Below are 25,954 nucleotides of genomic sequence, written 5' to 3'. Positions count from 1 at the left end.
AGAGACACAGGCAGAAGGAGAAGCAGGCTCCTTGAGTTGGGAGCCTGATGTGGAACTCGATCCCGGAACCCCAGGATCACAGCCTGAGCCAAAGGCAGACACTCAACCACTGAGCCACCCAGTTGTCCTAAATAAATAAAATCTTAAAAAAAAAAAAAAAAAAAAAGACAGACACCTGGGCATAGTATATAAGGTTCTTTCTGAACTGGTTCCTGTCTACTCTTCTAATCTTTTTCTATCTCATTCTTTAAACATACTGCACCCCAGTCATGCTGAACTGATTGTTGTTTTTCAAACAAGTTATGCCCTCTTACTTCTGGCCCTGTGGTCAAGCTGTTCCTTCAGCCTTACATGACTCCCCTTTATCTTACATCCACCTGCAAGCTCCTACTTGTGCTTGAAGGCTCAACTCATGTTCCTTTTTCTGAAGACTTTTCTGACCTATTTAAGCAGAGTTTCATGTAGACATTTATTCTATAGAATCTATAGTATAGTGTTTTATTTATTGCTGCCTAATAAATTATTCCAAAACTTAGTAGCTTAAAATAATAATACACGTTTATTATCTTATAGTTTTTATGGGTCAGGAATGTGGGAGTCACTTGGCTGGGAAGCTCTGGCTAGGGGTTTCTCATGAAGTTCAGTCAGATGTCAACTGAGGCTGCAGTCACCTAAGGACTTGAATGGGGCTTGACGACCCACTTGTAATTTCTTACTCACATGGCTGGCAAGTTGGTGCTGGCAATGTTGGTGGAGGCCTCAGTTTCTCCTCTTGGGGGCCTCTCCACAGAGCTGCGTAAGAATCTTCATATGATGACTGCTGGCCTCTCCCAAAGCAGCCAATCCAAGAGACCAGAGCAGAAGTTATAAGTCCTTTACAACCTACTTTTTGAAGTCACCCACTATAACCTCTGCTATAGTCTATTGTTCACATAGACTAGCTCTGATTCACTGTGAGAGAAGACTATAGAAGGACATGAATACAACAAAATGAGAATCATTGGGAGCCATCCTGGAGACTGGCTAAGGTGTACAGAGTTGTGAATATACATCCTATTTCACTAGCCAGTGATGACAAAATATCATACATAATTTTAGTGTTCAAATTATGATGGCATAAGCCTTCAGAAACTTGTTCTTCTGCATTTCTGAGGTAGTTCTTGTGTTCTTAGGGTTAATCCCTTCTGTTCTGATGCCCCGACTTTCTGGACCTGCTATAGCCCTGCCATCTCTCACTCCTATGAGGATGCAGCCCCATTGGGCACCACTGTCTTGCACAGATGACTTTCACCATTGCTTCTAGCAGTGACTTTGTGGAATGCTTGATATTCCTCAGAGAAAGTGGAGCAAGCTCAAGGGTACAACTAACAGCAGGCTGTGATGTTAAGTCTTTTCCAAAGGCTTAGTAAATACTTGAAAAGAAATGTAATAGAGCAAGGGGTAACTCTGAGAGATCCACTGTCTGAACTTACCCTCAAATAGCACAAACCTAGGTTCTCTGGAAACTCTATCACTGCCAGATGATGTTGTTTTGCCCTGTGTCCTACAAAAGACAAAGGATAACATAATCTGTCATCAGTCCAATTCCTAAGGTCCTGAATTTTCAGTCTTTAAATAACACCACAGGTGGAACTCAACAATCCACACCATGGCATCCTGGGCCAAGCACTCTTTATTTTTTGTTCACAGCCTCTCCTCTAGCATTGGCTAAAGGAAATAAGCCTGACTTCTCCCAGTGTTCCTTTTCATCTCACTTCCGTGACTCTCACAAACCATTGCTCAAAGAACGGTTCTCTCAACTCTGCAAATACACTCAGTCATGAATAAGCATAGGAGAGTCTAAATTCACACTTACAGAAATTATAATTTGTAGTGGCAGAGAACTACTAAGAGATGTCTTATTAACAGCTCAAAGCATCTACATTTGCTTTATCTTAATTATTTTGGGCCTTCCCCAAGAACTAGACATGGGTGATTGCTTTACATTACATAGCCCAAGAAATCACATCAAGGCGTTTCCCAGAATGAAGAAAGAGTTAGTACCAAAGGAAACTGGATCTTTTGCTTTTAAAGGGTAGCATTTCCAGCTGTTTCACTCATCAAGGTTAAAAAATAAAACCCTGGCTACAGATAGCCTGGTTATGTCACCTGCTGTAATTACTTCTTGGAAAGCATGCCTCCTCTTCATTAGAGAACCCGGGGTCAGACAACAAAAATAGGAGTTGAAAGAGATACTAAAGGAATAAGTGGTGCCTAGAAACAGAAAATAATGTCAAGCAGATTGTGATGTGGAAACAGTGGGCTTCAGTGAAATGATGAGAGATTTTGGAGTAAGGCAAATGTAGGACCATATCACAGTGATGCTTCCCCGATGGTGGGGTAACTCAGACTTCTCTGAGCCTTGCTTTCTTCATCTGTAAAATGATGATAAAAATCTATACCTCACAAGATTGAAGTTTAAATGAGAATATATATAATCAATAAAAAAAAGAAAGTATATAATCAAAATTTGGCAGGCAGACAGGCTGTGCTCCAGGTATAGCGCTGTGTGTTGTGAATAGAGTGGTGAACAGATAACAGTGTGCCACTGTCTTCACTTAGATTCCAGTCCAGAAGGAAAGACAGGCATTAAACAAAGAACTACCTAATTACATATGTGATGAATGCTATAAAGAAGAAGCCTAGGGTATCATAAAAGGAGACCTGACCTAAATTAAGGTGTCAGGGAATGGGGCCTTGAGGTACTAAGGCCAAAGGAAGGGAGTGTGGATTAGGGAAGATCATCTCAGGTTTCAGTAAGAACATTCTAGGCTCGATAAATGGAAACCATTATTGTTATTATTTACCCAATAAATATTTATTGAATATCTACCATATGTACTGCATGACTATGTATACTGAGGGTACAATAAATCTGTGAGCTTGAGAAAATAACTTAATTTCTTTGAGCCTCAGTATGTTTATCTGTAAAATGGGGACATTAATAGTACCTACTTCTTTAGTCCTTTTTTTGAGGATTCAATGAGATAATGAATGTGATTAACATAATGCATGAAATAGGGAGAAGATAATATGTGTTAGTGATATTATTATTCATTAGTCAAGATTGGCTACATAATTTGCAGGGATCATTGCAAATGAAAATGTTGAGCCTGGGGCACCTGGATGGTGTAGTCAGTTAGATCTCTGACCTTTTTTTAAAAATATTTTATTTATTTATTCATGACAGACACAGAGAGGGAGAGAGAGGCAGAGACACAGGCAGAGGGAGAAGCAGGCTCCATGCAGGGAGCCTGACGTGGGACTCAATGCCAGGTCTCCAGTATCACACCCTGGGCTGAAGGCCGTGCTAAACCGCTGGGCCACCAGAGCTGCCCAGATCTCTGACTTTTGATTTTGGCTCAGGTCATAATCTCAGGTTCGTGAGATCAAGCCCTGCATTGGGCTCTGTGGTCAGTGTGGAGTGTGACTGACTTCCTCTCTCCCTCTCCCTCTGCTCCTTCCCCTCCATGCTTGCTCTCCCTCTCTAAAATAAATTTTAAAATCTTAAAAAAAAAAAAGGAAAAAATGCAGGGTCCCATATTAAAAAATTGTTAAGAATTTCAATATAGCAATAGCACAGCATTGAACTCAGTGTGGGGCCCTGGGTGACTGTACAGTCAACGCACTCATGAAGATAGCCCTGTCACTAATTATGTCTTATGTACATATATGTATTTATATAGCTTATCTATCCAAAAAGGTTGAGTTTTTCTTGGGAGCAACTTCCAGAATTCAATTTGCTGAATGTACTTTACAAGGATAAAATATGCACCTATTCAGTATATTAATAGATAATTGGTTGCTTACATTTGATGCAAGAGATGTAATGCAAATGCTTACATTTGATGTTGAGAAAACTCAACATTTAATTATGAAAAACTTTCAAACAGCAAAATTATAAGAATTTTTATTATAAACACATGTATACATCCCATCTAGATTCCACACTTATGTTTTATTATAGTTGCTTTATCAAGTATCTATCCATCTATCCATTCTTTAAACCATCTAATCTGTCTTATTTTTGATGCATTTCAAAGTAAATCCCAGGCATCAGTATCACTAACTGAAATATAATTTACTATTTTTTCTTTTGTTATAAAATTGATACAGAGGAATGCACAAATCTTTTTTCCCCTCAATTTTAGTAGGAATGCACAAATCTAAGAGTGAATTTGCTGAGTTTTGACAAATGCATACACTTCTGTAACCCAAACCTCCAAAACATACCATCACCCTAACATGTTCCTTCATATCCCTTCCTGATCAATATCTCCATCCCAACCTCTCTCAGAGACAACTATTATTCTGATTTTTTTTCCTGATGCTTAAGTTTTTAAAACTTTAAGCTAAGTTTAGGAACAACTTAACTTCAATATCTTCTCGCATGGGTACATAGAAAATTCTGCAGACTGTAAAATAGGAAAGATAAGTCTAGGATACTCTGATGTATTCAAAAAATATTTATTGAATCAAAGAGTAAAACTAGGGAAATCACTTGAGTGCTTTTTGTTTTTAATAGTTTCAGTTTTTGGTAAAAGTGATACAATGTAAATAATATGAAAAATACAGAGAGAAAATAATATGAAAAAATAGAAAATATTAAAAATCACTCATCATAGAGGGATAAGCATTTTTAGTATTTTGATAGAATTTCTCCCAGGTATCCAATTATATATAAACATAGTGAAGTGGTCTGTGTTGAAATTTGATAAAATGGGATCATAGATGTGTACAGTCTGTTTCTATCACCTGACAATATGCTATAGATATCTTTCCTCATCAAGAGATATATAGTGGAATCATCATTTTTAATGGGCATGCTAGATGGATATACCATTCTTTAAACAACCACTTATCTACCCATGAATATTTAAGATTGTTTCCAAATTTTCAATACTATCAGCAATATTGCAGCAAACATCCTTGTGCATACATCCTTTTCTGAACTGTGTAATTATTTCTTTAGGATAAGTTGCAACCTGAACATGTTTTACATGCTGGTTTATGATACCAAAATGCCTTTCAGAAAGGAGGCAGAAATTTATATCCCCTGACTGGCAAATCTTAAAATTCTTAAGAACACAAAATGAATACTTTATTATTTTTCCTTTAGGATAGAGAGGAAAATACATGAAAGGCTAAGATTTAAACCAGCAAGTAAGAATGTATACAGAAGTTCCCCTATATGTGCACTGCAAATCAGTGGAGTTGAACTCTATTCAATAAAAAGATTATTGGGATACCTTGTTGGCTCAGTCAGAGGAGCATGTACCTCTTGATCTTGGGGTCATAATTCAAGACCCACGTTGGGTGTAGAGATTACTAAAAAATAAATAAATAAATTTAAAAAAATAAAAAGAGGGGATCCCTGGGTGGCTCAGCGGTTTGGCGCCTGTCTTTGGCCCAGGGCGCGATCCTAGAGTCCCGGGATCAAGTCCTGCATCGGGCTCCCGGCATAGAGCCTGCTTCTCCCTCTGCCTGTGTCTCTGCTCTCTCTCTCTATATATATATATCTATCATAAATAAATATTAGAATTAAAAAATAAAAAATAAAAAGATTAAGTGACTTCTACATGCAAAGATAAGGCTAGCTTTCGTAGGAGCAAAAAGATGAGAAGCCATGAACTCAGTATTCAGAATACTCATACCCTAATAGCACAAATTCCTTGGGTACAGTGATTTATCTTCACGTAAGCCTATATGATAAGAATGGGCTCTAAGGATTTATTCTTAAAGGAGCAATGACTCCTACATTAAATTTGGTACAAAACTCAAAAGATATTAAGTGAAAAGCAAATCTCTCTCCCATCCTTATTCCCCAGTTACATACCTTTACTGATTGCACTTCTCTTCAGAGATTACCACTGTTACTAATTTCCTGTATATCTTCCCAGAAAATGCTCTGGATATGTGTATACAGGAATATGTTGAGCAGGCAAAAAATTGTCTATTCATCGCTTACTCATTCAAGCAGGTTTTTAATACAATAGTATTATACTCACACATGATTTTACATGTTGCTTTTAAAATTATACCTTGGGGATTGTTCCATATTCATTCATATAGAATTGCTTCATTTATTTTTAACTTGAAGATTGTTCCATAGCCATCTTAGGGAGCTGCTTCATTCTTTTTTACCGTCAACCCAATTTTTCATCCCATGAATGTATTTAACCGGTACTCTATTTAATGGACTACTAGCTTGCTCCCAACATTTTGCTAACATAATCCTGCAAGGAATACCCCTCTAGATAATGAAATCATTTTGGAATCAGAAATTACTGTATTGGGGGCGCCTGACTGGCTCGGTCGGTAGAGCATGGGACTCTTGATCATGAGTTCAAGTCCCACGAGATTGCTTAAAATTAAAAAACTGAAAAAAGAAATGACTGTGTGAAGATAATAATATTTGGCTTCAAATCAAATTAATAAGTACTTGGTAGAAACATTTGTTGGGTTTTAGATGAGTATTAAAAGAACAAAGCATTAAAGAGATGCTGTGTCTGAAATATGTTCCCCCAAACAACTGCTGAAACCAAAGAAAAGCATAAAAGCCAACAGGAAATCTCCACCCACTTAGTCAGACTCCCTAAGAGGAGTGAATAGATAGGCCTTACCCAGTGTCTTCTAGGTCCACAGTGGAGCTTTGTCAACACTAACTGTGAGAACTCATTGTAGAATCAATGTCTTGGCACTACCAACTTGCCCTAGAGAGTTTGGATCTAGCAATATGGACATACAAATATTCACTTGTCACAAATATAATTCATCAAAAGGCCTTTGGACAGGCAAGTGGAGGAGCAGATTCCCTTTTGCCCTTCCCATTGACTTTTTTTTGAACTTCATTTTGAAATAATTACAGTTAAAATTTCAAGAATAGCACAAAGAACGCCCACCTTATTCAAATTCATTATTTTTAAAAAGTTTGGCCACATTCTCCTTTTTTTTTTAATTTTTTAAAAAATTTATTTATGATAGTCACACACAGAGAGAGAGAGAGAGAGGCAGAGACACAGGCAGAGGGAGAAGCAGGCTCCATGCTCTGGGAGCCTGACATGGGATTCGATCCCAGGTCTCCAGGATCGCGCCCTGGGCCAAAGGCAGGCGCCAAACCGCTGCGCCACCCAGGGATCCCCACATTCTCCTCTTTTTACATATATATTTTTTTCTGATTTAAAGTAGATTGCATGCATATTACTCCTTTACCCTTTAATACTTCAGTGTGTGTTTCCTATACACAAGGATATCCCAATGATTTTGTGGGAGGAAAGACTGACCTGGCTACTCCCATCTAAGAGCTGGAAGGAACTTAAAGGTGTCTACTTTAGGAAACCCAGAATTGGCAAATGAGTCAGCCAAGGTCATAGTGTCAGCATCTGGGATGACATCCTATATTCTGGCTCTTTCCATTCCACAAGTCATTAGGAACCATTTGGTCCAAACTGTTCAATAAATTTTATAAATGAGGAAACTATAGCTCAGAGAGGATTTATGATTTGTCTAAGGTCACATAGGAGGTTACTAGCCTCAATTCCATAGGCAGCAAAACCTCTTTGCCAAAGGGCACAAAGAAGACTAATTTTCCTGAATGCACACTTAGTGAGTAAGTTGGTAAGTGAACATCTAGAACTTTTGCATGCCCATAAATCCTTCCCCTTCTCATGACAACAGCTTTGGAAAAATCATCACTCTTTTATTGGATACAGTTAGTGGGATGGTCCTTCAAACTACCCCACCCTTCTGCAGTGAAATGAACATGTAACCCAACCTGGCTCAGTGGTCTCTGGTTCATTTGAATCTCAAAGATATGGACTCAAGGACTGAAAAAGGGTGAGCTGATTTCTCTTGAAGTTGGCGCTAAAGAGGCCTCCTAAAGACAGGCTGCTTATTGGCTCTTGTTGCTCATTAACTTTGCTTCCCATCCTTCCTGAGATTTGCTTCTTCAGACTTTAGTTACATTCTCTGAGATCCTCCTCTGTCTTCCCAATAGTTTCCACAGGTTTAGGTTGACCAGGGATGTTGCTTGCCTAGCCAGTAATAGCTGACTAGAGAAAAAAACTATTGCCTTCAGAAACACTTGTCCAAACAGAGCCGTGACAGGTTGCATAAAAAAAGTTGGGCCTGGGTACACCCTTCCCTCCTTAAGGCTTAGCATGGAAGTACTTTTCAGGCTTATCACACTGCTGTTCAGTTTCACTAATGATGCTCCACTTTCACACCCCCAGAAGTGACTGTTCCTGGGAAAACAGAGCAAACTTGCTGTTAGTTGTGGCTTTTAGAAAAGTCTCTAGCAAGGTTCATCAGCAGTTTTAACTCCACTGCCCTGACTGCTCCATCTGGGTGTTTAGTGTGGTGAAACATAATCTGACTTGAGCACAAGAGCCCAGGGTGGGCTCCCTGCCTGATGGACTGTAAGGCCAGCTGCCAGCCAGAAGTGAAGACACGACTCTGTCTTTCCTGACAATCTGTTCCTGACCTCCTGAGAGGGCTTTCAGAAGAAGCTCGTACATATACAAGAACACATTAATGTCTCCAGAATGACATTCAGACAGTGCAGTCTGAATCTGTATCCAGGAAAGAAATCTCCATAAAAGCATAATCATTGCGCAGCTGGGCTCAGGTCATGATTCTGGGGTCCTGGGATCAAGTCCCATATCAGGCTCCCTATACTGAGCCTGCTTCACCCTCTGCCTATGTCACTGCCTCTCTCTCTTTCTCTGTGTCTCTCATGAATAAATAAATAAAATCTTAAAAAAAAAAAAGCGTAATCATTGGCAAAGAGGTTCCCAAGCCCGTGTTGAAAACAGCTTTTTTTTCCCTACAAAAAGAGTTAATATTATATATAATTTAACATTATTTTAAATACTAGTATGTAGAACAGTTTAGCTTTATATTAGCCACTCAAGAACCAGAACTTTCATAGCCAAAGATCCAATCATTTAACAAATGTGTTTGTGCTTACTATAAGTGCCAGGTACTGTGTTAGGTGCTGGAAAAACAAGAGAAAATAAAACCAGACAGACTCCTCTCTTAAAATGCTTACAGTCCAGAGAGAAAGCAAACAGTAATGAAGATGTTCTACTTGAACCTCATTATAAATTGTTACAAGTGCTGTGAAAAGCAAGTACAAAGATCCATGAAAGAAATTAAGAGGAAACTTTTCCTCAACTAATAGTTTCCATAATTCCAAGTGAATTTTTTTTAAGTAAACTCTATACCCAACATGGGGTTCAAACTCACAAGTGTGGGATCAAGAGTCACATGCTCTACCAACTGAGCCAGCCAAGTGCCCCTCCAAATGAATTTCATAAAAGGACTATAGAGCAATCCCTCCCCTACCACATTAATTTATAAATGTATGAGCCCAACCCTGGTCAGAAACACCATAGGAGATCTAGTTGTCCTCTCACAGCAAAACCAAGGCATTCTGCCTTTATTTTTCCATTGCGTTAATCATTATCATTTTCAAAGCCAAATGAAGAGGAAAAATCACTCAGACAAAAATATCCCAAAGAATAAAAGATTACCATTTCAAAGGCAAATACAGATGGGAGATGTATTCATTTTACCGTTGGTATAATGAATTACCACACATTCAGTGGCTTAAAACAACACAAATTTACTATCTTAAAATTCTGTGGATCAGAAGTCCAACTGGGTCTCACTAGGCTAACATGCAGTGTTGGCAGAACTGAGTTCCCTTCTGGAAGCTCTAGGAGAGTATCAGTTTCCTTGACTTTTTCCAGTGTCTTGAGGCTTCCTTTATTCTTTAGTTCATGGCCCCCTTCATCCCTTTTCAAAGCTAGCAAGAGGGTAAGTCCTCATGTCACATCTCTCTGACCTACTCTCTGCCTACCTCTTCCACTTTTAAGGACTCATATGATTTAAAGTAGATCTATCCAGATAATCCTGAATAATCTCCCCAGCTCAAGTTCTGTACCCTTAATCATACCTTTTGCAAAGTCTCCTATGCCATAAATTCTGGGGATTAGGACATGGATTTTTTTTTTTTTGAGGACATGGATATTTTTGAAAGGACATTAGACTGCCTACCACAGAAAGCATGAAAAATGTTCTTGTTAAGGATGAAAAATGTAAAGGTGCTTCATTCTGTGTGGACAAAGCAATGGGTAAGAGATGATGCCATTTTTCTGGGTAGCACCAAACTGCTTATGGTGATTATCTCTGGGCACTGGAAACATGGCTGGTTTTTCTTTGTGCTTATCTGTTTTCCAAGCTTTCTGCATTAAAAATAAGATACTTAAAAAAACTCCAACTTCAAATGTTGTGATTATTTAGGAGAATGTTATTAGGAAATGCATGTTGATCTGTTTCGGAGCAAAGTATGTTGGTGTCTGCAACTTGTCAAAAAGTTCAGAAAACATAAATAGATAAAGCAAATGTGGCTAAATGGTAACGACTTTGAATCAAGGAGGGGTGGGTATATTTGTGTGTTCATTGTAATTTTATTTGAATTTTCCTGTACATTTGAATTTTTTATAATAAAATATTACAATAAAATGTAAAATTTTAATGGGCAGAGATTCTATATTGATTCTATATTATTCTCATTATCATTACCAAGAATAACTCCAGAATCTAATCTAGAGTGAGAAGATAAGCTACAAAATCAAGGCAAGTTTTCTTCTGCAACCATCTTTGCCATTGATACCGAGTTATATAATTAGATCTTTGGAAATGGGGAGATGAACCTGTCTGGTTTCACCTAAAAAAGTCTCATTTCTATAGGGATGCCTTTTCACTAATTTCTCTGACAGCATTTCATGTGTTGTGTTAGTCAACATGCTAGACTCGTACAGAGGAGACTGGAAGCAGGACCAGCTCCATAACTTGAAGGGTTTAGAGCAAAATGAAAATGGGGTCCCCCTTTGTTTAAAAAAAAAAGTATTATGAATTTCAAGACAGCAGAGTCCTTCTTAGTACAGTCCCTGTGTTAGGTCACACACCCATGAAATTGGCCATTTGCAAAGCTCAGCAGACTCCACAAATGGTCTTTCCACCAAGCCTTGAGCATACTTGGTGGGAATGAGGGTGGAGGAGAAGCAGGGACTCTAGACTCATCTTCCTTCCGGGTATCTTCACTCCATTTCCAACAGTGTTCTTAGGGCTGCTTAAAACCAAAGATCTCTGAGAAATCTATCAATTTCCTGAATTATAGCCATTTCGTAAGATGCTGTTGACCATTATCTGTGACAGTGTTGTACAGCAGTAGGGACAATGCACTTGTCTGGAACAAAAGCTCTGATGGAACTATTAAAAAGACACGCAAATAATTATATTAGAAGACAATGATTCAAAAGTCATAGTTTTCCCAGAATAAAGAATATACTTAAAATATCTTTTAAAAAATCACTAGACGAACAAAAACACCACATATAAACAATCTCCGATATTTTAATTGGTAACTATTTAAAAACAAACCCAAATATACCAATAAAGAGTCATAAAAAATGCCTTATGTGGCATTCTGACTCATGCCTTTTATTCTTATGCATTTACTGCATTCCAAGTAACATTCTTTTTTTTTTTTAAGATATATTTATTTATGTTAGAGAGAAAGAGAGAGAGAGACAGAGCATATGCATGTGGGGGCAGAGGCAGAGGGAGAGAGAGAGAGTCTTAAGCAGATTCCACACAGAATGTGGAGCCCATTGTGGGGCTTGATCTCACCACTCTGAGATCATGACCTGAGCCGAAACCAAGAGTCAGACACTTTAACTAACTGAGCCATCAAGGTGCCCCCCTCCCCAAGTAACATTCTTAAATTGATAATAAAAAGCAAGAGAACACTTCAAGTAATCAAAAGTGGACTTACACAAGATTGACAAAATAAACATAATTTCTTCCCTTCCTTCTACTACCTATAGGCATTTTGCTATTGATTTAAAGTATCACTTTTAGGTATAAGGCTCCTAGTGTTGAATTTCCCATTTCTCTCTCTTTTTTAAAAAAATATTTTATTTATTCTAGAGAGAAATAAAGAGTTGGGGGGGGTGAGGGCAGAAGGAGAGGGAGAGAGAGAATCCCAAGCAGATTCCCCGCTGAGTACAGAGCCCGAGATGGAACTCAATTCCAGGACCTCAGGATCATGACTTGAGCCAAAATCGAGTCAGATGCTTAACTTACTGAGCCACCCAAGTACCCCTGATTTTCCCATTTCTAGTAAATTATATGGTACTTTCTTTTAATGGGCAGAATGAGAGGGAAAGAGAGAATCTTAAGCAGGCTCCACCCCCAGCACAGAGCCTGATGGTACTTTTAAAAGGGCGTTCCAGGGGCACCAGAGTGGCTCAGTGAGTTAAGTGTCCAAGTCAATTTTGGCTCAGGTTATGGTCTCAGGGTAGTGAGACAGAGCCCCACGTGGGTCTCCATGTCCAGTGTGGGATCCTCCCTCTACCTCTGCCTCTCTACCCCCACTCTTGCGCTTGCTCTCTCTCTCTCCCTAAAAAAAAAGGGGGGGGGAACATGCGTTGTGTGGCTTAGAAAAATATCTAGAAGGATATAGTTAACTGTTAATAGTAGTTGGCTCCAGACTGAGGATTTGTGATGAAGCTAGAGAGGACTTTTATTTTCCTTGCTTTGCTTATCTGAATATATGCAATGAATATGCATTGTTATATCAAGCCAAAAAATCAGTAAAGATATTTTTAAAAAGAAAAAAACCCCAGCATGTACTTTACAGTTAGCATGCTGATTTACGATCATTTAATCTTTTTGAGCCTCATTTCCCCTATTTATAAAATGGGATTAATACCACACAAAGATGTCATGAGAAAAATTCCTTATTACATGGTAAATACACATTCAATGAAAGTCCCTTTTCTGAGCCGCAGGTTCCTTGCCTGCAAAATTAAGGAGCTGGATAAGTTGTCCATGGTCCTTTTGAGAATTAATATTCTAATTCCTCTATTTATATTCACAGAAAAGAATATTAAAAGAAAAATAAATGTCTTTACTTGTCTTTAGGTAATTACTTTTCTTCTATTTCCTGAAGAACCAGGAAACTAAAAACAGATGAGCAGTACCTCTGGAATGTCTGGCCACTCCACCCTGGGCACCTGGGAAATGACAGGGTATTTCCACTCATTAACATCTCCCTAATGAGGAAAGTATTCCTTATTGAAAAGAGGAAGAAACTTTAGTTTTAATAAGCCATTATATGCCATAAAAAGTATTACATACTCTCAATTTTAATTTTTGACTACTCTAGGCCTCCTCTTTAGTTTGCCTACCCATATTTGTAATCCAGATACTCTGCTTAACCAGTTATGCAAATTTCCCATAATTCATTATATCATGTGTCATTGGTTAAAGTCTAATTAAGTCATTATCACTTGGGGGGGGGGCTTGTATATTAAGTGAGTTTACAGAGCTGTCTCCTAGAGGTCTGAAATGCTAATAATGGCCTATCTTTCATGGTACCAGGGTAATGATTTTACAATTCTCTCTTTGCTTTTCTAAGATTGAAAATTAGCATGGATCATAACTAAAAAGATAAAAATTTTTAAAAGGAGAGAAAGCTACAATATTGGAAAATACTACCATTCCAAAGTTCTCAAGATGTGACATATACATATATTTTATGTAGGCTCCATGCCCAGTATAGGGCTTGAACTCACAACCCTGAGATCGAGTCGCATGCTCTCCTGACTGAGCCAGCCAGGCACCCCAAAACATGGTATATTTTTTTGTTTAATTAAAATATTGTATGGATACAGAATCAGAAAGCAGAACACCCACATGGCTTAGAATTCAAAGTATCTCATGTATGAGATTTCTTAATTTAAGACTTTTCTGTGCCTGCCGAATACCAGTGGGTGAAGAATGCCTTCAATGCCATTTTGGCATTTCTAGCATCCTGCATAGCTTTGTAAGATTTTTTTACCATTCCAGGTTATAGCGATCCCAGTTTTTCTCACAGAAAAAAACCCCTATTCTGTTTAGCATTAATTTTTAAGAGATATTGTAGTAGAACTTAACATATGGAGATACTTTTTATTTCTACATTTATAAACAAGTTTCTCCATATACAAACTGGGATAATACAACTTGCTCCTTACTGTATGTGAAAGGCTGGAGAAATTCTTACTGTTAGTAAGAATAAAAAAATAATATTGTTTGAATATCCACTATTTTCTAGGCATCAAAGAAAGATGGTATTTTGTCTTGCATTATCTTACTTAATCTTACATAATCCTACACAACTCTGTGAGACATTATCTACTTTTTTCAAATAAGAAAACATACTTAGAGAAGCTAAATAATTTACGGTTTATAGTGCTGGTAAATGGTGATACAAGGTCTGATTCTGAAACCTTGATTTTCATTAATCTACTTTGACCTAGGAGAGAGATGAAAATGTTCTGAAGTTGGTTGTTTGTCTTCAAGTCCTTCAGCAATTGAAACCCACTTCTGTGTGCCTCTCCTTGACCAACTCCTTCCCCTTATGCTTCAGTAATAGAGGCCCACTTGTAATTCCCATAAAGTCCTGTTCTCTCAAGTTTCTAGGTCTTTGTTTATGATGTATTCTTGGCCTAAAATTTCATTATCCCACTACTACCAGAGTAGCTGCCCTACTCCTACTCATTTTTCAAGTCTCAGTTTAAACTCCTCCACAATGTTATATGGTCAATTAATCTTTGACAAAGGGAGTGAGAATATGCAATGGGAAAAAAGTCTCTTCAACAAATGATGTTGGGAAAACTGGACAGCCACATGCAAAAGAATGAAATTAGACCACTCTCTTACACCATAAAAACAAAACAAAACAAAACCTTGAAATGGATTAAGGACCTACATGTGAGACCTGAACCCATAAAAATCCTAGAAGAAAGAGTAGGCGGTAATTTCTGTGACAGCAGCCATAGCAACATTTTTCCAGGTATGTCCCCTGAGGCAAGGTAGACAAAAGCAAGCATAAACTATTGGGATCACATCAAAATAAAAAGCTTCTGCACAGCAAAGGATATAATCAACAAAACTAAAAGACAACCTACTGAATGAATATTAGTATTTAAAATACATAAAGAATTTACACAACTCAACAGCACAAAAACAAAGAATCCAATTTAAAAATGGGCAGAAGACATGAACATTTCTACAAAGAAGACATACAGATGGCCGACAGACATGGAAAGATGCTCACCATCACTCACCATCAAGGAAATACAAATCAAAACCACAATGAAATAACACCACACACTTGTCAAAACGGCTTAAACAAAAAACACAAGAAACAAGTGTTGGTGAGGCTGAGGAGAAAAAGGAACTCTCGTACACTATTGATAGGAATGCAAACTGGTGCAGCTATTATGGAAAACAGAACGGGTATTCCTTAAAAAATTAAAATAGAATTATTCTACAATCCAGTAATTGTACTACTGGGTAAATACCAGTAGTCTTTACGCAAAAGGGAGGAGAGTGGGGGATGGGTGAAATAAGTGAAAGGGATTAAGACTACACTTAGCTTCACAAGCACTGAGTAACACATAGAATTATTGAATCACTATATTGTACACCTGAAACTAATACACCGCCGTATGTAAACTATCCTGGAATTAAAACTTAAAAAACAAACTACTCTGCCATGCTCCCATTACTCTTGATATACTATGACAGCAAGTATTTTACTATGTCATCACCTAAATTGTGAGCAGCTTGAGGGAGTCACAGTTTTTTTTCACTGTTGTAGGGCTTTTCAAAGTAGCTGTTTTCCAGTCGGCGTCCAATTAAATATTTATGGCATGAACAAATGAAAGTAGGCACAAATAACATAAATTCGTGCACAGAACTCATTAGGGATTTGTGGAGGGGCCTTTATTACTTTATTCTACATAAGCCTAAAAGTTACCAGAAATGAAAACTTTTCATCTTCTTATATTAAAACTTTTCAACATAGCTTTATTTATTTATTTATTTATTTATTTATTTATTTATTTATTTCCCAGAGTAAAGAACCTGGAACACAGTAGTAGTTCAATACCTATTTGCTGAACTAGTGGAGTCCTAGCAAAGTACACAAATACACAGGGTCTCTATACTTTATAATCGAATGCATATTCTTTTCTCCAGACTCACTTTGTGCCATCCCTACTTTATCCTGTGATGAGTTACAGTATGTAATTTTCATTCAGGCATCAAATATTTATTGTCACTATTACGTGCCAAGCATATGGGTCCACTGTTTCAAATAGCTTTGTTCCTTTCTCGCTAGTCTCTCTTCCTGGAAATTTAAGAAGCTCTTCAGCAAATACTGCCTTTACCGTGGTTTTCCTACCTTCCTTCAGTTCAGTTACCTCCCCCAGAAGGCCGTCCCTGTGATACCTCTAGTACTCAGCGCTTGCTTCCATCCTAGCCCTCATTACATCAGAGTGAAACGATCTGGGTCTGTGTTTGTCCCCTCCCCCCATCCCCATCCTACAAAACCCGAAGTGTGGTCTCAGGGGTTGAGGTTTTTGTTGTTCACTTGTGTCCCCGGGGCCCAACACACAACGTTAGGTCAGATAAGAAACGGCCCAAACCCTAGATCCCACAACAACAAGTGAGTTACGCATTACCTCCAAGTTATATAGATGAGAAAGGGCTTGAAGGTTTTAGCAAAGTTTCAGAAAAGCCCAAGGTCACACAGTGGCAGAGCCTGTTGTCAGAGCAATTTGAAGAATGAGGCCACCCTTGGTTCATAAACGAATAAAACTCCTTCCCACCGTATCTTTTCTTGAAAAGTTTTCCTTTAGACCTCTGGAAGTAACACGATTTTAAACTTCCCGAACTCACACTGCTTTGGAGTCCTTGGGGGTCCGTGACAGGTCCCAAGAGAAGAAGGGCCATTCGAAATGGAATGCGAGGACTAAGTTTCTCTCTGAGGAGGATTCGCAGAAGACTAATTTTTGATGCACAAATCCTGAGACTTGTGGGAATTTGGGCACACCTAAGGCGGCGGTACGGGACTCTGTTGCCCACAGCTAAGATGACTGCAAAAGAACGTCTCCTTCGGATGGGTCTGCTCTCTTCGTTCATGGGTATTTTCACTGAGAAGTATAGTGAATACAATTTAGCAAAAGTTGGGGTCTTGTAGCCGAGGTGGTAAAGTAGGAAGCTGGCACGTTTTGTTCGGAAATCCTTCAACAGGTCAACTTTTCCCTTGCCCTTAACAAAAATGGCCGCAAGGGTTGTCCCCAGGGTCTGAGGCTCCCAGCCCTTAACTAACATGGCGTCCGCAGGCGCGTTAAAAATGAGCTTGCCCTCTCTTCTGCCCTTGACCATCATGGCCTCCGTGGCGTCGAACACGTGACGACCCCGGACTACGGCGCGGGAGAGGGGGTAGGAGGGCCCTTGAAGGGTGCGCGTTCCCGTGGCGGTGCACCGGGTAGGTTTCAGTCAGAGTCACTATGGCGGCCGGCGCTGGCAAGGTAAGCTGAGGCGGCGGCGGCGGCGGCGGCGGCCGGGAGGCTGGACCCGTCGTGGCGCCCGGGCCTTAAATCCCCGCAGCTCGTCCGCGGAGAGGTCGGCCGAGGTCGTGGCCCATCACAGGGACTGGCGGGGGAGGGGGGGGCGCGGGTGGAAGGGGGTGCGGGCTGAGGCGGGCGGGCACCGGCGCCTGACGGCCGTTTGTTTTGATGTTTTCCCCACCAGGTCGGAAAGTTTCCTGCCTTGTCGGGCACAGCCTGAGCCTGCCCCACCGGCCGCGAGTGGTGGAGGCTGCGGCGGACCCAGCCCGGGGCCTCCAGGCCTCTCCCCCAACCTCCGGGCCAGCCTCCCTCCCCCACCTTCTCGTCCGCTGGGAGCCGTGGCCGCCGTCCCTGAGATGCGACCCTCGCGGGGGCAACCCTGAGACCAGGCGGCCGGTGTGCTGAGCCACAGCGCGGAGCCCAGGCGTCCAGGCACCAACTTCCTGCGGGCCGAGACCCCCGAGCCTCCCCGGGCGTGCGCCTCGCTCGCTCCGCACCGGCCTGCCCAGCCGGATCCCCGCCCTGGGCGCGGGGACGCCCGCCAGGTGCCCGGGAGTCCCGACTCGGCCGCTGCCCGCGCCTTTGCCTGTCCCCGCGCCTCGCGCCGAGGACCCCAGCCGCCGCCGTCTCGGCTCGCGCCGGGGACCCCGTGCCAGCTCCCGGGCGGCCTCCGCGCAGCAGGAGCAATGCAGACTGTCCCGCTGGCGGTCTAGACCCCCTCGCCGCCCCCCTCGCCGCCCCCCTCGCCCCTGCCCTTCCACTCCCGAGGCCCTTGAAGACGGGCGGTGGCTGCCCAGAGGTGCTCGGCGACACCTTCCTTCGCCCCGAAAGGACCTTCCTGGCCGCACGGAACCGACCGTTCCTTCATGCTGCAGTGCTGCAACATTTCCGCCACCGAGGGGGAAAAGCGGCCGAGATCCCAAACAAAACACAAGAACTGGCGTGTGACTCATCTGCTTGGATACCTCCAATCCCCAAACTGTCTTCCAGGAGTTTTCTTGGCCGAAGCTGTCTGATGGTCGAGCCTTCTCTTCCCAGGGAAGAAGATGGACTGAAAGCTGCCAGTTGGGGACTTTGTGCGATCAGGGCGCTGCTGAGTTTTAAAGGAGGTGATGGGGCTTGCGCTGGCTTGTCTTCCCACTCAAGTGAAGAGTTGTTGATGTTCACTGGTTATGCTTAGACAATGCGCAGTTTGTTTTAATTTAAAATTTTGGGGGGGATAGGAAGATAGGCTTGTGAAGGGCAGTCCGGATCCGGTGGAACTCCTCTTTGTCCTCTGGTAGGAGAGACACCCCCCAGTCTGTCCTCGATGCCGTCAGCCTTGGCCATCTTCACTTGCCGCCCGAACTCGCACCCATTTCAGGAGCGCCATGTCTATCTGGACGAGCCTATTAAAATCGGCCGCTCCGTGGCCCGCTGTCGACCGGCGCAGAATAATGCTACCTTTGATTGCAAAGTGCTGTCAAGGAACCATGCTCTCGTCTGGTTTGATCACAAGACGGGCAAGGTAATGTCACCGTATTATCTAACAGTCTTTCCTTTTCGTTTCCCTTTGCTCCTTTTGCATAATGTATGCAGAATCCCAGCGTTTGCACCCAAGCGAGACTTTTCAGCAAGGCCGTGGAACCAACTTTGTGTGTGTCTAGTTCTACTGGAAGTTTAGTTGAGGTGGTTGAATGGAAAACAGAGAAGGTATTGTAATTAAATGCCTCGGGAGGGCGATGGCATCTTGATAATGTGGTCCTTCCCAGTGAAATCCCAAACCCTAATTCATTTCGGGGGGGGGGGGGGGAACTAGATAGTGAAACTTGGCTTCTCGCTTCCAGTCTTTTTAGAAAGGTGAATTTGCCGTTCAGGGCTTGAGTAAGCAAGCAGCAGTTCCCAAAGCAATGCAGGGAATCTATGGTCAGTGTTACACTGAGGCTCAGGTGTCTCAGTGGTGAGATGTAGTTAACACAGCTTTTAGTTGAATCCAGATTGGGGTCTTTCTAGGAAGGACAGATGTTTGTGTAAACTTACATTTTTGACAGATTTGATACGTATTTACCCACGAAGGAGTAATTTGCAATTTTCAAAGCCAATTTCATTAAGCATAAACAACTGTAACTTTACCTTTTCAGAGTTGTTTGCAGCTTGAGTGAACAGACATATATTGCTTTTGAAAATCACTTTTTGGCGTTCCCTGCAAGAACTTATTAAAAATACTTAATGCGTACTTACAGAGGTGATACTTAAAAATCAGTGTTAGGAAATTAATTTAGTTTCTGAGGTTATATCCAATTGTATCAAATACTGCATTACCTAGATGGGATAGGATGAATTTAAATTCTTGCTCTTTAAGTGTGACCCTTTTGCATGTTTGTGTTGGCACCCCAATTTCCTTACTTGTAGGTGCTTATATTTTAAGAATAGAAGAAAACAAATAAGTCCCTTTCAATTTTAAGAACTTTTTATGTGTGTGGAGAATATACTAAAAAAACTCATTTTTGTGCTTTTACCTCGGGTTTTAGTTGAACTACTGAATCAGTTCCAACTTTAGAGTAAGTTATGTAAGACTAATAGGAATACCTTGGGTTTCACCTCCTGACTTTTCCCTCCCTCTTTGAGTTAAATGATTATGTCTTTTTTAAAAGAAGAATTTAAGTTTTCAGTAGTAGTATTTTGAAATGAAAGAGACCTGAGCCTCAGAAAAAAAGAGAGAAAGGAATACTTCTGTTGCTACTGAATTAAGGAATTATTATATAAATCATTTTTCAGGAAAGGAGGAAAAGATTGTGCTTGCATAATACCTATGCCCTACTCTGTGTAGGATGAGAACTGAAAAATATGTTAATTTTTCTGTATAACACCAGATGTTCACTTACCTATGGAACAGACTCTTTTTTTTTTCTCCCTGGAAACTAGAGTTTGGGTGTCTGAAAGACTTCATAGATTACCCATAATCATTTAAAATGAGTATTCAGGGATCCCTGGGTGGCGCAGCGGTTTAGCGCCTGCCTTTGGCCCGGGGTGCGATCCTGGAGACCAGAGATCGAATCCCACGTCGGGCTCCCGATGCATGGAGCCTGTTTCTGTCTCTGCCTATGTCTCTGCCTCCCTCCCTCTCTCTCTCTCTTTCTCTCTCTCTCTCTCTCTCTCTCTCTCTCTGTGACTATCATAAATAAATAAATAAAATAAAAAAATAAAAAAATAAAATGAGTATTCATAGAACCCATCTTTCCAGCTATTAAATTCAAACATCAATTAACTGCTAGTGCCTTAACTCAACCAGCTTTTTTCTTGCTAAGCAAAGGTCCAACTTAATCAAATAATAGGTTTGCTTAAAGTACATAATCTGCAAATGCACCTGCTTTACTTTGGTACATTACTCAAAGGAGACTTAGATATTTTCTATTACTTATTTAAAAAATAGTGATTATGTGAACAGTGCTTTTCATGGCTATACCAAAACCCCCACAGTAGGTTATTTTGAGATGGCTAAGGCTAGATTCATATTGAGTATTGTATAAATTGAGATGACATGTTAAAAAAAATTTTTTTTAAAGATTGTATTTATTTATTCATGAGAGACACAGAGAAATAGAGAGGCAGAGACACAGGCAGAGAGAGAAGAAGGCTCCCTATAGGGAGCCTGACATGGGACTTGATGCCCTGTCTCCAGGATCAGGCCCTGGGCTGAAGGCGGTGCTAAACCTCTGGGCCCACCGGAGCTACCCACATGTTAAAATTTTTAATGTAATTTGTAATTAGAAAAACTTATCTTTAAAATATACACAGCTTATTTCCACCATTTTCACTTTTTATTCTGCTCTAGCTAAAAACAGGATATGAGACCATTACTTTAGGTGTAAATATAATTATTGATTATTGTACAACCTAATTTGTTAAAACAACCTATCAGGTTTTGCCATGTGACTGAATTGTTTTAGGAATTATTTAAAATTTAGATTTGAACGGACAGGTTTTTATTGAGCACCTATTATGTGCCAGATATCCTGAGGTACACAATTCCAAAGAAAACCCTCAGTTTGATCAAATATCACTTACTGTTTTTTATGTGTGAAATTTCCAGTTTGAGGATTTCTGCTATAATTGTCTCATGACAAATAAGTCATTGAGCCTAATATATATTCCCAGCAAATTCCTTTATACAACACCAGAATCCCCACCTATAAGCATCACCTCAGGCAAGTTTTTATTTTTCAAACATCTCTAAGCCTTAGTTTTCTTTTCTGGGAATAATAGTGGTACCTACTATTGTTTTGAGGATTGAGATAATCATGTAAATTACTTAGCACCCTTTTCGTGGCCCTTATTAAGGGCTTAATACTTAGGAGGGCGTTTGAGGTGGTAGGAAGAGGGATTCATCTAGGCAGCTCTTTGCAATTTGCTCTAGTGCTGTGGAGTCTTAGGAAGGTAATGAGAATTGTTTTTCTTTCTTAAGAGAAAGTTTTTCTTTCGAATGTGATGGCATATGTAGAAGTAATCTTTTAAATTGAAACATATGAAGTTGAGAACTTTGTTCAAATTGACACTTTCCCTGGGAGGTGGAAAATTGGGGTAATCTACCTTTCTGATGACTTTTACCTAGTGGTTTTTGCATTCTGCACTGGCCATTGTAGGAGACTCATTAAAAGTTGGAAGAAGTAATAGATGCTGAAACTTTCTGATTATTCACAAGGAATACATATTCATTGCAGAAAAGCTGCAAAACATAGGCACATGGAAATCTAGGGCACATTTTTTGGTGCTAAGTTTGTGGAATGTGTCATGGTACTGAAAACCTGCAGGTTGGAGGGTGACTGTTTTGCCACAAAGTGGAACTTAATAAGCTTTCCTAAATCATCTGCTCAGGGGTGTAGGAGTCCATTATTGCCCTGCTTGAATCCTGCCTCTCTGTATCATTCTTCACTTCTTTTGGGAGGTCAAAATTAGATGGCAGATAGTAGAATAGTTATTAGTCCTTTTGTTGATCAAGGTACCACTGAACAAGCAAATCTACCTGTATGGTGGTTACATAGAAGGTGTAGTGAGTAGACTGCCTTCTTCTGATGGTCCCACCTGATTCGAGGCTTTGTAGGCACATAATAATCTAGTGCTTGATACAGTAGTCCATTTCCACTCTCATTATAGTTTACATAGTAATTAGTAATACGTGGTAGTAGTATTCTACTTTTAGCTTCACATTTTTACTTAAATTCAAAACGTATTTTTGAGCACCTGTTCTATCATGATCTGTTTTGGTGGAGGGCACAGTGGTGAGAGGGAAGAAAACAACAAGAATTGGTTAAAAATTGTTATTCCTTCTTTCTGGGAGCTATTGTTTTGGATACAGAGGGGGACTGTACCCCTTAAGAACAGTTGATTGAGATAAAATAGTGTTAAATAGGTTTAAATTGCAAGAGTGGTGGTGTTTGAATTAGACTTTTTTTTTTTTTTTTTAGATTTTTAAAATTTATTTATGATAGTCACAGAGAGAGAGAGAGAGGCAGAGACATAGGCAGAGGGAGAAGCAGGCTCCATGCAGGGAGCCCGATGTGGGATTCGATCCCCGGTCTCCAGGATCGTGCCCTGGGCCAAAGGCAGGCGCTAAACTGCTGCGCCACCCAGGGATCCCGAATTAGACTTTTTAATAGAGGTGGATAGGTACATGTTAAGAAAAGGTGTCTTTTGGGGGTGGTTTTTATGTGTTTTGAATGGATGAGAGTAGAATAAAACAGACCAAAGCAGGTAGTTTTGAAGGAGTTTGACATCTTCCAGTCACTGATGAAATTGATTTTGTTGGCCTGGAGAGTTTTTTTTTTTGGAGAGTAGCTATATGTGAACATCCATTCTGTATGACGTTTTTATGTTTGTATCTCTTTTTTATAAGTTGTCAGACCCTGGAAGAGAGAGTGTCTGCCTTATATGTCTGTTTTTTATTACTCTGCGTAAAGTAGATGCTGAATAGCTGAAGCTGAGGAGATTATTGTGGAGTGCCTTGATTACCAAGCTAAGGGCATGGACCCATGTACTATGGAAGGCCGGGGAAAGTTCTGTGGAGAGCACTGACATAACAGAACCATCATTTAAAAGTGATACAACAACAGTATGTAGGAAGGCCTGGAGCAAGAACAAATGGGTAACAGCTTAATTAATACTTGTTGTGTGCTGTGTACAGTGCCCAGTTCTAAATGCTTTACATGTTAACTTAATTAATCCTTAAATAACCATTTAAGATAGGTACTTATTTTTCCCATATTAACTACCATGAGGAAATTAAGGCCCAGAGAGATTAGATTAGATTAATTTGCCCCAGTTCACATAGCTAATAAATGGTGGAGTTGGGATTATAATGTCCGTATTCCGACTCTTGACTCGAGAGTCCAGAACTCAAGCTTTTAACTGCTCTTCTACTTGAAGGCTTTGTAACAACAGTTTAGATATGATGTCGTTTTTTCAGGGCATTGACCATGTTCACACTGGTAATAAAAATGAGTAAATGCCAGAAAGCGAAAAAAGACAAGTATATTATTAACGTGACCATTAGGACTTCAGCAAAAAGAGATTCGTAGGTATTGGAGATTTTAGGGATGATTCATGGATAGGAAACAATTTAAGCTAGACCTTAGCGTTTTTAAAATAAAGTGGATGTAAGTAGAGTTAGGGGAATGAGTTTTGGGTGGGAAGAAGTGCTGAAGTAAAGGCATGAAAGCAGGAATGATATGTCACATTGCAAGGAAGTCATTGCAAAGGAAGAGTCTTCAGAATTTGATGATCAAGATAGTTTTTTTCTTCTTCCCCGTATCTGAACATGACAGCAGAGATCCTGGCCTCAGCTTCTGGGAGAAGAGCACATCATTGATTTTATTTATTTGTGTATTGTTTTACCAAATTTTGTTGTTGATAGAAGTAAATGTCATTAATAGGTGCTGGTTTTTGTGAGAAAGTAATATAATTGACAGATGTTATGTTTAAGGCATATTGATGTAAACATGTTTAGAAGGCCAAGTTGTATATCCAAAGCACAGTTTTACTTTATACTTTTCACAATAGTAGAAAATTGATGAAGTATTTTATCTATGCAAGTTAAAAATGTGGATGATGTATATACTTGAAACCTTATTCCCCCCTGCTTAGATATTTGACTTTTTTTCTTAGGTTGAATGTACTCTTTGCCTTCTCAGGCTCCTATTTGGTTTTCTCAAGTGGTATTTATGTTAGAGCTTAGTATCTATTCCATAAATAGGAGAGTGTCTGTCATTTAGACTTTTAAGTGAAAAGACTGTGAGATTGGTTCTTAATGTATGTCAATTACTTGAATCAAGAAAAATGATGGCATTTGTTAGCTGTGGAAATGTTCTAAGGACTCTCCTCCCTATGCTTCTCTCATTGCTACTTCAAGTGAAGGAACAGTTTACATGTCTGCCCAAAAATCTTGGTTTGTTGTCCTATTAATTTTTTTTGTCCTATTAATTTTTAACATGATGTACAAACCCCTTCAAAATCTGTCTCTCGTTTCCTTTTTTCCAGCTCCATCTTCTATTAATCTTTCTTTCCCTTTGCCCCAAACTGTGCAGTAGCTGTGTGACAGTACTCTCTGTTTCTAGAACAAGTGCCTTTTTTGCTGTTTTGTCTTCCAGAATGACCTTTCCCCTTCATCCCTTGAGGCCCAGTTCCAATGTGAAACCTTCCGTAACTCCCACTGACTAAGGAATTAATTGCTTCTTCCTTTATACTCCCATAGAACTTTGTATATAATTTCATTATGGGACACAGACAACAAAATAACTATAATGCAAATGTGCTATTGCCTTGCCAGATGTGAGCTCTTGAGAACAAGAGAATAGGCACTACATAAATGTTTGAATGAGTGAAATGTGAACAATGGAGCGGTCTGTACTTCTACAAACCCTGAGGAGGGTCAAAGAGCAGAAGGTCATTTGAGTTAGTCCTTAATTTGAGATCATGGACTCAATTACCAATAGGTAGTCTTTGTAAAAATCATTACTTACTGAGAATTTGCAGTGTGCATGACAGTTTGCTAAGCATTTTGGGACCATAGATAATCTTGTGTTTGGTGATATTAATTTTGAACTATTACATATATATCCATTCTCACACAAAATAATACTTTTAAGGGTTTTATAGTCAGAGTACTTTCTTATTTTACTTTATCTGTATAGCACTCTTAGAGGTAAGCAAAGCAGCTACAGGCTGGATACCTTTTATCCAAAAGGGGTTGGATATTTAGAGGTTATTTGTACAAGGTCACCTATTAGTAACTATGGGAGTTGGGACCAAAATCTGGATTTCCCCCCCTTGAAATGAATAGACATTTATTCTAAGCTGTCTTATTATGGACTGAGCAGTTACTGTAATGAAAATCTGTCTTTTGCTCTCTTGAAAGATAATCTAAGCTATTATATTCTGGGTGCATAACTAAAATGCTTGTCATATGA

General features: G+C 39.9%; 2 protein-coding genes across 35 annotated transcripts in view; one reads left to right on the top strand and one right to left on the bottom strand.

Moving 5' to 3' along the window:
- Nucleotides 1-17,343, bottom strand: part of DENND6A (DENN domain containing 6A) — an 89,016-nt gene extending 71,673 nt beyond the window's left edge. Inside the window, exon 1 of one of the 3 annotated variants that reach the window (XM_055344203.1) lies at nt 16,840-17,343. In XM_055344203.1, the coding sequence (XP_055200178.1) occupies nt 16,840-17,331 (492 nt within the window). In that variant the 5' untranslated portion in view covers nt 17,332-17,343. Of the gene's footprint in view, nt 1-720; nt 1,542-16,839 lie in introns of those variants that run through there. The other 2 variants (XM_055344207.1, XM_055344206.1) reach the window with 2 other exon arrangements.
- Nucleotides 17,344-18,816: 1,473 nt separating this feature from the next.
- The window catches only part of SLMAP (sarcolemma associated protein), a 142,561-nt gene continuing 135,423 nt past the window's right edge, over nt 18,817-25,954 (top strand). For all 32 annotated transcript variants that reach the window (XM_055344201.1, XM_055344202.1, XM_055344193.1 and 29 more), the window contains exon 1: nt 18,817-19,020. In XM_055344201.1, coding sequence (XP_055200176.1) covers nt 18,823-19,020 — 198 coding nt within the window. In that variant the 5' untranslated portion in view covers nt 18,817-18,822. The remainder of the gene's footprint in view (nt 19,021-25,954) is intronic.

Source organism: Nyctereutes procyonoides, unplaced genomic scaffold, assembly GCF_905146905.1.
Source record: "Nyctereutes procyonoides isolate TBG_1078 unplaced genomic scaffold, NYPRO_anot_genome, whole genome shotgun sequence".
NCBI lineage: Eukaryota > Metazoa > Chordata > Mammalia > Carnivora > Canidae > Nyctereutes > Nyctereutes procyonoides.
Note: the sequence above shows the minus strand (reverse complement) of the source record. Positions and strands in the feature narration are given on the sequence as shown.